Source organism: Schistocerca piceifrons, chromosome X (assembly GCF_021461385.2).
Source record: "Schistocerca piceifrons isolate TAMUIC-IGC-003096 chromosome X, iqSchPice1.1, whole genome shotgun sequence".
Taxonomy (NCBI): Eukaryota; Metazoa; Arthropoda; class Insecta; order Orthoptera; family Acrididae; genus Schistocerca; species Schistocerca piceifrons.
This window is the reverse complement of record NC_060149.1, coordinates 892,176,194-892,188,608: the sequence shown is the minus strand read 5'-3', so window position 1 is coordinate 892,188,608 and position 12,415 is coordinate 892,176,194. Positions and strand designations below refer to the sequence as shown.

At 36.7% G+C, this 12,415-nt stretch overlaps 1 protein-coding gene across 7 annotated transcripts in view; it reads right to left on the bottom strand.

The window, feature by feature from the left end:
• Window positions 1–1,637: 1,637 nt before the first annotated feature.
• The window catches only part of LOC124722921 (protein Malvolio), a 343,226-nt gene continuing 332,448 nt past the window's right edge, over window positions 1,638–12,415 (bottom strand). For 6 of the 7 annotated variants that reach the window (XM_047248076.1, XM_047248080.1, XM_047248077.1 and 3 more), the window contains one exon: window positions 1,639–4,588. In XM_047248076.1, coding sequence (XP_047104032.1) covers window positions 4,513–4,588 — 76 coding nt within the window. In that variant the 3' untranslated portion in view covers window positions 1,639–4,512. Of the gene's footprint in view, window positions 4,589–12,415 lie in introns of all 7 variants that reach the window. The other variant, XR_007006462.1, reaches the window with a different exon arrangement.

Below are 12,415 nucleotides of genomic sequence, written 5' to 3'. Positions count from 1 at the left end.
ATCATTTTCTGAGAAAATGCACAGCAGACCATAACAGCTTTCAGAGAATGACAGGCAACTGTAATAATTAGAAAAGAAACAAGCTGCAGATGATCTAAAAATATTACCCCTTCCATGCATTTACATATTGTAAGTACATGTCAAAAAATGTATGAGAAATGAAAACACTTTTACTCAAAACAAAACTACCCACAATTAAAGTACCATTTCAAACAGTGACATACATGTTACAGTCACCGCAACACTACATTGTGCCAAAAAGATGTATATCATGCAGGAACAAAAACTATACAACAGATTATCCAGACAAAATATCTTACAGAACTACATACATTTAAAAATCATCATACATACTGCAATGTAGCTTCTATTCAATATCTCAGTATATAATGTATGAAAACATGTAATTCATACTTTTAATTATAGAAATAAGCAATTCGTGTACAAGATATGCTGAAATTTGTAACTATTCATTATATGGATCCAATTTGTTATAAAACTTTAAATGACACACATTTACAGGTTGTAAAACCAACTGGCAAAGAGATTTTTTGTCCAATATCTTTTGTACGATATATGCACTGAAAACGATATTTATACGGACAAATAAATATATATCATGTGATCTGGGAGACCTCATAAGTCTTCATGTTTGTGGAGTGTTCATCAATTGATTTTGACAAAGTTAAGGAGCAATGAAGTGGTGGATGGTCTTTCTGAAGTTACAAATTGTCTGTTGGGTGCTGTACACAGACAGATAGACAGTAAGCTCCAATAATATTCACCAGTGATAGACAGTGGATAAGATATCAGGTGCCTCATTTCATCGCATGTAAACATTTCCCACACTGAAACACTTCCACAACCTGCTTGATGAGTGTCATGTTGGTAAGCTGGTTGCATTTGCTCAAGTTGTTTCTTTATGTGCTCTTACTCTGCCACTTGCATGTACCAACAGGACCATCGAACATTAGTTCAGGTACAAGGATGAGGCAGAGACTTCTGTACCATACAGCAGGGAGGTTAATCTGAATGGTATATATGCTCACCAATTGTCATCCAGAAGTGAATTTGCGAGTGATCTGTTGCCCTGTGACCATTCTGTTTGGTGTTACAAACTGTGATCCCTGTCATTGACACACTGTTGCCGACAGCATTTTTTTCTCTCCTCCCCCCGCCCCTCCCCCCCCCTCTCTCTCTCTCTCTCTCTCTCTCTCTCTCTCTCTCTCTCTCTCTCTCTCCTCTCTCTCTCTCGTCTTCTTCCAGTTTTCTCTGATTGTAACAACTCATGGTGTACCCTTGGCAAAGTAGTGTATGAGAAGCCCAGTATCTGCATGACATCTGAGATGAAGCCCCCCACCCACATCTGGCACCTATGGTCTGGCTGCAGTTAAATGTGCTGATATTGCATATCCCATCTTTAGATCAACTGTAACTGTCACACTTTCTCCAATACAGCAGCCTTATTTAATTCAATTTTGTGTGTATCGAGAGAGAGAGAGAGAGTCAAACATAGAAACTGAAATGCATCCACTCTTCCTTTGAAACAGTAATTACAGGCATGTCTTTAAATAAATAGCAGGTATACAGTGTGGTAAAAATACTCCTAATAATAAAATGAAAATATATTTTTTTTTAAAATCAGTTACAGAGATTTAACATAAAATTGTATGCATAATAAACACTGTATTTTTTTCAGATGTGCTGTCATTTGTAGCATGGTGATTATTTGCCAATATTTTTTTCTGTACCAACAGGTTATCCAAAATTACAGTTAAAATTCATATTCTGGCAAGATTTTTGCCACAGTTGTCAAAAATCACAGAGACAGTGAACAACCACCTATGTCATACCTGTCACATTACAAAACAGTATAAACAGATGTTACATTCTGTATCTTTAACAGTTCTTTAATTATGAACAAAACAACAGTCAACAACTTATATTAACATTGATTAATTGAGTGAAGAAGTACTTTATTAGCATGCGAGTGAATAACACTCAGTCTACATGAAATGTATACTACTAACAAACAGCATACTAGACAGAATACAATTACATATCAGTCTCTACTAAGCAATCACAATGAAGTGTCTATTTGCCCACTAATGTTCCAGCATCTAGATGGGCAATAAACAACAGACATCTTTCATTTATTTAGGACTCAATCTATTTATGAAGATATCAAACGGTATACTATAAAAATAAAGAATCTGCAGCACAGCAGTATTTTTCAGATCTATTAGAGGTTTCTACCTATGAACAGATCTGGAATATGTATATTTTTTTTTGTTACAACCATAGTGGTGGAATAGTCTTTCTTTATCTGTGAACTACACAGCATATTTTGGAAAACTAATAATACGACATCATATTACAATTAATTCTCAAATGTTTCAGATACAAAACAAGAAAAATGTTACGTTAGTTGTCTGCAGCTTCCATTCGTTGCATGGAGGAAGTCTTCAAAAATCGTAACTTCAGATCTATTAGGGGTTTCTACCCATGAACAGATCTTAACAATGTGTTTTTATATTGTTGAAACAATATAAAGGGGGGCAGTAGGGTGCAGAGAAAAGGAGGCGGGGAGAGGGAGAGGGAGAGAGGGAGGGGAGGGGAAAGATGCAGCAATTTGTTTACATAAAATGAAATACAACACTATGTTCTAAAGAAACTAAAATTATCTATCAGAGACTCAAGAAAGCTCAAAGACACTCATTTATCCATGTTAATAGTAACTGAGCTCCATGGCTGTGGATTTCACTACTTGAAGTACAGCAACCAGACAATTTTATTGTGCCATTCACATGAAGGGGGAGAAAGGAGCCACAAATTACAGAATAAAAAATGAGTACACCTAATTATCAATTAACTTTAAATAGAAAATTCAAGAAATGTGGTAGCTAAACAAATTGTTATTTTGCACAAGGCAGCTGCAGAAATTTAAAATTCAGTTGATAAAAAAAACATTATGTTGATGAAGATATAAATGTAATATACAAGCTGAAGATGGGTGAAAGCCAAAAAAGGCATCCTTCCATAAAATAAAGCTATAATTTGTTGGTTGCTGTATTTCTTCAAGCAATGCAAATACTTTAACGAAACACACTAAAATAAAGCTCTAGCAACATGTCTAATGCTAAGTGTTGAAAAATTCACAACAAATGTGTTTCTTCTTAGTGTGACATTTAGTACAGCATCTTTGTTAAGATACTGTCCAACTTCAGATAGCAAGCAGGAAAGTAACTGTAGATGTGGATTCTCAGAATATACATTATTCCTACAGTTACAAGTTTAATAGATAAGTGTAACACGAATACCCATTTGACAGAAAATAAAACCAAGAAATTTCTAATTTATTTTCAAGAGAAAGTGAGACAGTAAAAATAATTGATGGTGGGTAAACTGGTAAAAAATATAATGAGTTATGCATTTACATAAGAAATGTGAAAAAGAACAAGAGTAGACTAGCTGCCAAGATTTCACTGAGCTGCAGAGTGAATCATACTTCTTTTCTGACATGAAAGAAGTTCCGTAATGTTTTCTAAAAGTGCTTTATTATGCTGTGTTATAACAGCACAAGAAAAAAAAATTTCAAATGGCACTGAGCAATAAAATTTTTGCGTGTAATATGACAGCTGAGATGGACAAATACCTTTCCCAATGCCAATAAAACTGCTTAACACGTCACCAGTTTTTGGAAAATCTTGCACATTAAAAACCAATAAAAATGCACAATGACACACCTCAGGGAATAAGTAGGGACTGGCTTTCAGTCAGTCTACCATGTGGTAAAAACAAGAAAATAAAAAGAACTCACAAAAGGGAGGAAATGAAAAACAAAAGGAACTCTCACTTGTTTTATGACAGCCATCCTTACAACTGTCTTCAACTTCCCAACTATCCCAGATTTGTAGATACAATTTTGGTACACCACATAAAAAATTCCTCACAGAACTTTACATATTGGAAGTATGAAGTGCTTCAAATATTCAATATAGAGCTAGCTAATTACAAGTTGCAAAAAACTGCACTAACTAGAGTGATGCAAAATATGTTGTTAAACAGTGCACTCTGTAACTTAATTTTGGATACAGAGTGCAACTCATAGGTTCTCCTCCTTCCCAAGTCACTCCCATTCCCTTTTTCTCAAACTCAATTTACAAATATGACTGAGCAAATCACTATGTTTTCTGTCCTTAAACTGACCATTCATTATTACAGTCACTATTTTGGTACTATGTATAAGACCAGTTGAATGTGAACAGAATGCAAAGAGTTCCGGCATGACTACTGTGCAGGAAAATTTTCCAAACATTGCAACATAACTCTGAATGGTACATAATTAATATGTATAGCTTTTATAAAGACTGCTACATTACTTTTCTGCTGTGCCTCTTAAGTACTTTTTAAAAATATTTTGCTGATATAATGTACAAGGAAACATATCTAGAAAGATTAAACACATGTACAGTTTCAGTAAAATCTAATATAATAACAGAAGTCCATAATTTAACTATACATATTAGAAGTAACAACTGTGCTCACTGCTTGTTGACCATCTTGGATGGAAAATGATGAGAGGCTCCTGAAAGCAAAAATACAGTTTCAAATTGTGTGTCATATAAAAATGTGTTTGCAACTACTTAATGAAATAAATCTATGAAATATATTTGTTCGCATTGCATCTTTTGCAGCAGCTGTAAAAATCAGTTGCTGTTGGTTTTTCCATCTTAGGCTTACTGCAATTTAATTAAAGAGAATTTTACGCCAGACACATTTCACTTTTATTTATAAAGCATCTTCTGTGGTTATTTTGCAAATTGGATACATATGTTTGTACATTTTTGGTTGTTTCAGGTTAAAAACTGTGTTTTGTTTAAAAAGTTGACATTCAAATTACTTACAGTGTTGCTTTACATATTCTCCAAACCACTGCTTCTTCCCTACTTGTTAGCAGCAGTTGATGTCAAATGACTTCATTTCCCATATACACATGGCAGCATTTGAAAATCGAACTGAAGTTACGTGTTTTTCTCGCTCTCCACAGTATTACAGTCCTTATATATGTTCATTTGTTTTCATGTATATTGTGAGCACTGCCTGTGAAACTACATTTATTTATTATTTAATTCGTGTGTGTGTGTGGGGGGGGGGGGGGGGGGGCGCATGCACTAGTGTAAATTAGTGAAAATGTCCTGTATGTGAGGAGACTGGCAGGGGGTTAGTGTATATTTAATGTTCTGCTAAGTAGTCAATTAGTTTGAAGAGTGCATGGTTTGTCAAAATGGTCTGGTCATTTACGAGTTTATTTTCTGTTATGGTTTTTTGAATGTGGTAGTTTTCTTGTAAGGTGAGGAGGGTATATTTGTTGTTTATCCTTATGATTACCATGCCTGTGTCTCTGGTGGCAATTTTATGTTAGTGTTGGTGTAAGTATTCTGCTAAAGTTGAATGATTAGTGCTATACCTCCATACACTTACAGGTTCTTTGTATCTTGTGTCAGATGTCCTCCTGGTTTGACATATGTATCTTCTGTCACATGTATTGCATTTCAGTTGGTATATTCCTGGTTACTGATATAGGTCAGTCTTTCCTATTGTTTCTGGGAAGCATTTTTGACTTGCGCTGTTGATTTGGTGGGCTATTTTTATGCCTTGTTTTTTGAAAATATTAGATACTCTGTGTGTGTGTTTGTGGTTGTATGTCACTGTGTACCATCTTTTATTTTCTGTTTCTTCCTGACTTTGTGTTTTTTCATGTTCTCGTATTTTCTGTGTTTGTTTGTGATTCTGTCCTTGTGTTGATGACAGCTGGGCATTTGTTCTTTTGTGTTTCTTGATTTTACTATTCAGCTTTTTTTCTTTGTACCCATTGTTTGTGGCTATTTGCATTAAGGTATTCATTTATTTTTGGTAATTGTCTGTACCTAATGCTATTGTGTTTAGTCTGTGGAGTGTGAATCTAAGTGCTGTCTCGCTTTTGAGAACTGGGCTGTTGTGATGTCTCATGAATAATTGTGTCTGTTGTCGGTTTTCAGTATATGTCAAATGTGTGCTTGTTGTTTTGAATCTTTATGATGGGGTCCTGGAAATTTAATTACCTATTTTGCTCTTTGTCTATTAAAAATTTAGCTTTTAATGAACAGAATTACGTCTGCGTGCAACTGGTGAACTTTATTGCTTGGTTCATATATAAGGCAAGAGATGTCATCCATACATCTAATCCAGAGTAAGACATTGTACTTATTTGACACTATTTTGTTAAATATAATCCATGCTAAATGGTTCATAAATATGTTTGCTATGGTTCCAGACACTGTGGATCCCATTAGGAATCCTTCACTTTTTTAACAGAATTCATTACTGAACTGGAAATAGTTCTGTTATTAGCTGTAGCAACCTCACTGTTCCTTTGGTGTATTCATGTGGAAGTGTACTCTCTGTCTTAGGATTTTGTTCTCTAATGTTTATTGCGTCAGTTAGTGGTATATTGGAATACATATTCCCTACATTGAATTACAGGAGGTTGCTGTGTCTGGAACCTGTATGTCTTTTATGCAATGAATCAATTGTGTGATGTTTCTTAGAGTTTATCCTCTTGTAATTTATAGGTTTCTGATAAGAGTTTCAACATGTACCTTCAAGTGGGTAAGTGAGACCATGTCTATAATTCACAATGACTCTGACAGGGAGGTCTTTCTTGTGCAGCTTTGGTGGGATGGTGCACTGGGATTTGTCTGCAGCAGTATCCTTTTTTCATAGTTGTCTAGTGTATTTTCAATGTCTTTTAGAGTTTTTCTCAACTTCATTTGGAGTCTATCAGTTGGATATGATTTTAGTTTTGTAATTTTATTTTTTGGGATGAACTCTTGTGTCTCATTGTTCGCTTTATCCATGAGAACCACTTTGTTTCCTTTATCTGCCCTTGTGATGATGGTGTTGTGTTCCTATAGTTCATTTTTAAGTTTTGTCAGGGTTCTGGAATCTGTATTGTTTTGGTTTCCTGTGTTTCCTTTCATCTGTGTTGTTATGTTTTTGATTTGATTACTGACTAGCTCTCTTGTCAGACCAATGTGTACCTCACTTGTTTCGTTTCTGTTTTCCTATGTGAGAATGCTTTCCGATTAAACTGTGAGGTTTTCTATGTTTTTTTTGTCTATTTGTGTGCTGACATTTCCTTTGTATGCCAAACAGTGTCAGTGAGGTAGACCAGTAATGGACTCCAAGATTATTGGTACAAAATTAGTTCACTGTGTAGGAGCAGGAGTTTTTCCTGCAAATAAGCAGATGCAATCTCTGACAAGTGGTTTGTAAAAAATGCCATGTACTGTTTGTGTATAGCATCAACAATAAATTTCAAGTTAGAGATGTTGGTTGGAATGACCATTAAGTGCACTATAACAGGGAGCAGTACAGTACATAACTTTTTTTTTTTACTGGGAGATATGAATGATGTGTACAGAAATGAATAAGCAATAATGCTGTCAACATCCCAAAAAGTGCTCTGAACACATCTGAAAAACAAAGTATTATAGTGATCAGAATACACTATAGGCATGACCCCATCCCTACTTAAATATTAAAAGTAACAAACTTAACACATAGTTCCTTAAGGTTTCAAAAGCTCATCCAAATATAAGCTATTTTAGTGTAGATTTTCTTGAGAGATGCAGCTATACATGTCATGCATCTGAGTTAAAGGGGCAAGAGACTCCAGATTTTTTAAAAAAAAAAAAAAAAAATCTGAATTGTTGGATATGATCAGCAACCAAACTGACAGTGTGGCACTGCCAGCCATTGCAGTGGAGTATTCTTCTGAAGGCAAGCATAGAACAACACTGTGAATGCAATGCAGGAATTTCATAAAGCAAACAGTTCTACAACAGGAGTAACAACAGAAAACAAATAGTTCTACTATAGGAGTAACAACACAGCAAACTGAAAGGATGAACATATTAACACAACCTTTACAACAAATATCAGTGGTGCAGAAATAATACTAATAACAACAGAGCACCAGAAACAGTAGTAGCATTACCACCACCACCACCACCACCACCAAAAGTAGTAGCACCATGAACAGCTGTAGGAACAGTAACGGCAGCACCAACAATGATAGCAGCAAAAGCACATCACTGTTTAATGAGGAGACAGAGGGCAAATAAAGCTACTGCACTTAAAGAAAAATTTTTAAGGCTTCATATCAATAATGGAAAGTAGTACACCAGAAGGTAAGCAAGTTCACCAACTCTTAATCAAGTTTTGTTTTGTTTGTTTTCCTTCACTTTGTTTTAGAGTGAAAAAACAACTGTCATGTGCACCCTTGTCAGAACCTTAGAACACTAATATGAAAGAGGAGTTAAAAACAATTACACGTTAAGCCCAGCCGATGTACTTGAAGAACGGTCCATAAAAAGTGCCGTAGAGACAACAAGATTCCGAACTAAAGATTAAATGTCCTTCACCACATTGCCATGACCTATAAAAAGTAGAACGCGGTCGACAGCCCACATGTTGTTCATTGAACGGCCAATAACTCGCATGGCAAACATAAATGAGAACGTAACTGGTCAAATGGGCGATCACCACTTAACAAATGGCAATGGCTAAAACGGTAGTGGCCAACACACAACTTGACAGATGGCAAACCCAGAGACCATCAGAAGGAATGGAAAAACTAGCGAGCTGAGATAGGAAGACTGCAGCCTTGGCAGCAGTGTCAGCAGCCTCATTTCCCGCCAGACCGATGTGACCAGGAACCCACATATATATCACAGCGGCTCCCTCAAGAGTGAGCAAGTGGAAGCTTTCTTGGACACACTGAACTAAGGGATGGACCATGTACAGCACACAGAGGCTCTGACAGAATCAGAGCAGATGACAATGGGAAAGCCTTTGTTGCTGGATGTATTGCACGGCTAGAGACCGTGCGAAGAGCTCTGCTGTAAATACTGAGCAGTGTTCTGTAAGCCGATACTGAAAATCATCAGTACCAATGACAAAGGCACACCCGACACCATGGTCAGCCTGAGAGCCATCAGTGTACACAAAGGTACTACTGCCAAGCTGTGAGAGATGATGAGAAATTTACAACAATAGATCGAATCTGGAGTAGGAAGTTAATGAAGTCCAAGGTGAACAAGGGCTGCTGCATGACGCCAAGGTGGCAGGTAGAATGAAGTTAAGCTGCTGGAGCGACAGCCGAAAGCAAACTCCAGGAGATAACAGAGAAGAGGGATGCGCCCCATATTGGCAGTCAAAGTCATCGGAGAAAGAGGCATAGGATGGGTGACCGAGCATGGCAGACAAATGGCATGCATATCAGTTGAGTAGAACATAACACCGGTATGACAAAGGTAATTTGGCAGCTTCTGCATAGAGACTTTCAACTGGACTAGTGGAAAAGGTGCCAGTGGCCAAACGGACTCCACAATAGTGGATGGTATTTAGACAGCGTAAGATGGATGGATGTGCAGATGCATAAACAAAACACCCATAGTCTAGTTTCGAACAGGCGAGGGATCGGCGCAAATGGAGGAGGGAGGTCCGATCTGCTTCCCAGGAAGTACCACCTATAACATGTAGACCATTGAGGGGCTGCGTGCAGCTGGCAGCCAGGCAAGACATGTGGGAGGACCAAGAAAATTTCCTATCAAGCATGAGCCCAAGGAATTTCATAGTCTCAGTAAACAGATGAGCAATAAGGACAAGATGACTCTTACCAAGTTCCAATGTTAACTGATGTGATCAGTTGTAGTGATGTCACTGAGGATGTTAATTAATTTGTATTTTTTGGTCAGAAAATTCAGAGCCTCAGAAGAAAATTACATCAACTGGCAAGAAATGTTAGTGACAAGTGGTATCTTAGTTGGTGCTCAAAATTGGTCTCACAGAACACCATATGAAAAAATGAATAAACACTCTAAAACTGCACGGCTACAGTCTAACATTGCATTACAGTAGAAAATGTATGGACAAACCTCCTGTCCAGACTGTACATCAGTGAGGTTACTTTCAGAGTATTCTGATGCAATAGCTCCATATTTAAAAATCACGTACAATTGCCGCTCACCGAAAGATCCGTACCTAACAACTAAGTTGCAAACAACACACAAATGCCCAAGAAAGTAAACAGGAGTAATCCACTGAATTACAGCCCATATCACTAATGTTGATTTCCAGTAGAACTTTTTAAATATTATGAATTTCCTCAAATAACATGGTTTATTGACAAGTAGTCAACATGGATTCAGTAAATTTAGGAAACAATCTGGGCAGCCCTCTTAGACTGTTTGCAGATGCTGCTGTCATTTACTGTCTTGCGATGTCATCAGATGATCAAAACCAATTGCAAAATGATTTCGACAAGATATCTGTAGGGTGAAAAAAAGAGGCAATTGTCTGTACATAATGAAAAGGCAAAGTCACCCACATGAGTACTAAAAGGAATCCACTAAATTTCAGTTACACAATAAATCATACAAATCTAAAGGCTCTGAGAATTCAAGTATATACTTAGGGATTTCAATTGTGAATAACTTAAATTTGAATAGTCACATAGATAATGTTGTGGGGAAGACAAGATCGATTTATTGGCACAACACTTAGAAAATACAACAGGGTCTACTAAAGGGACTACCTACACTATGCTTGTCCATCTTCTTCTGGGCTACTGTAGTGCAATATGGGCATTGACAAAGTTCAATGAAGGGCAGCTCATTTTGTATTATCTTGAAATAGGGGAGAGTGTGCCATAGATATGATATGTGAGTCAGGGTGGCAATCATTAGAACAAAGACATTTCTCTTTGCAGAAAGATCTTCCCATAAAATTTCAATCACCAATTTTCTCCTCTGAATGACAAATTACGTTGTTGGTACCCACCTACATACGGAGAAACAATCATCATAATAAAATAAGAGAAATCAAGAGTTCGCATGGAAAGATTTAACTGTGTTTTTCCCATGCACAGTTTGAGAGTAGAATGGTAAGGAAATAGCTTGAAAGTGGTTCAATGAACTCTCTGCTGAGCATTTAATTGTGAATTGCAGAGTAATCATGTGGGTGTAGATGACGATGCTATAATGCATGCCGGAAATAATATAGAACATACATCAATGCAGTTACACATACATTGCACACAGCAATACTGTACTTTGAAGTCCCTCGGGTTGCAGTAAATGCAAATATAGCCATCACAGTGCTCACAACACTGGTCTTTTGCATGGAAATCGTGAAATTTCTTACGACTATTACCTACTCTTCTAACTTGTGCTTTCTCTACAACAAAAGCTACTATAATTTTGAGTGATTTTAATATTAACTTTCTTACTGAAAACAGCAATGGTGTTTATCATTTATAAACTTCAACATAACAGGAGGCAAGTATTAAATGGTATTTCTGACAATGATGACCAATTACTCACAAATGAGGGTGTTAACTCCATGTAATATAGTAGAGCATCAATTATCCAAACATCGGTCAAGCAAATGACACATACCCAAACTGTTACTCACTTGAGTGTGGCACCTGCCACTATGATCTTGCCCTTCCTTTCCCCCTCCCCCTCCCTCACCCTCCCCCCATGCTGAGTCGCTGCAATGGTAACCATTTGCACTCTGTTATGTTCACTTGTGTCAACTTTGCCATGTGAAGTACACTTGCAATATAAAATGCCTAAATGTAAATGTATTGTCCTTTCTATGAGATATAAATTTGAGGTTAATAAAAGGTTAGAGGAAGGTGTATCTGCAACCAAGCTGTCTACTGAACACAAGGTTGGTACATTGACAACTACGGATATAAAAAAAAATAAAAGATGTGCATCAAAGATTTTATATCTAAGCTTCAGTCCACCGCATCGACAAGTCGTAAAACTATGAAGTGCATCATGAACACAGACCTAGATGATGCTGTTTACATGTGATTTACACAAAACAGATCACAAGGAGAATCTATCTTTGGTCCCACTCTATGTGGAAAGGCAATTCAATTTAATGAAAATCTTGGAGCGTCATCAAATATTAAAGCAAGTAAAGACTGGTTAAAACACTAAGTCAAAAGTAAAGACTGGTTAAAACACTAACTAAGAACACAGTGTTAATTAGCTTCACAAACACGGAGAAAAACTGTCAACTGAATCTTCATCAACTGCTTCCTTCAAAATCAAACTAAGGGTCTACTGAGGGAAGAAGATTATGCTCCCGAAAATGTTTACAATGCTGAAGAAACGGGGCTCGATTCGAAAGCTCTACCAAGAAAAGCTCTTGCTTTTTATCATGAACTAGCAGCAGCTGATTCTAAAATAAGCAAAGACTGTATTACTACTTTAGCTGGTACTAATGCTGCTTGTCATTGGTAAAAGTAAGAAATCATGTTGTTTCAAATACATTAATATGTCTGCGATGCCTA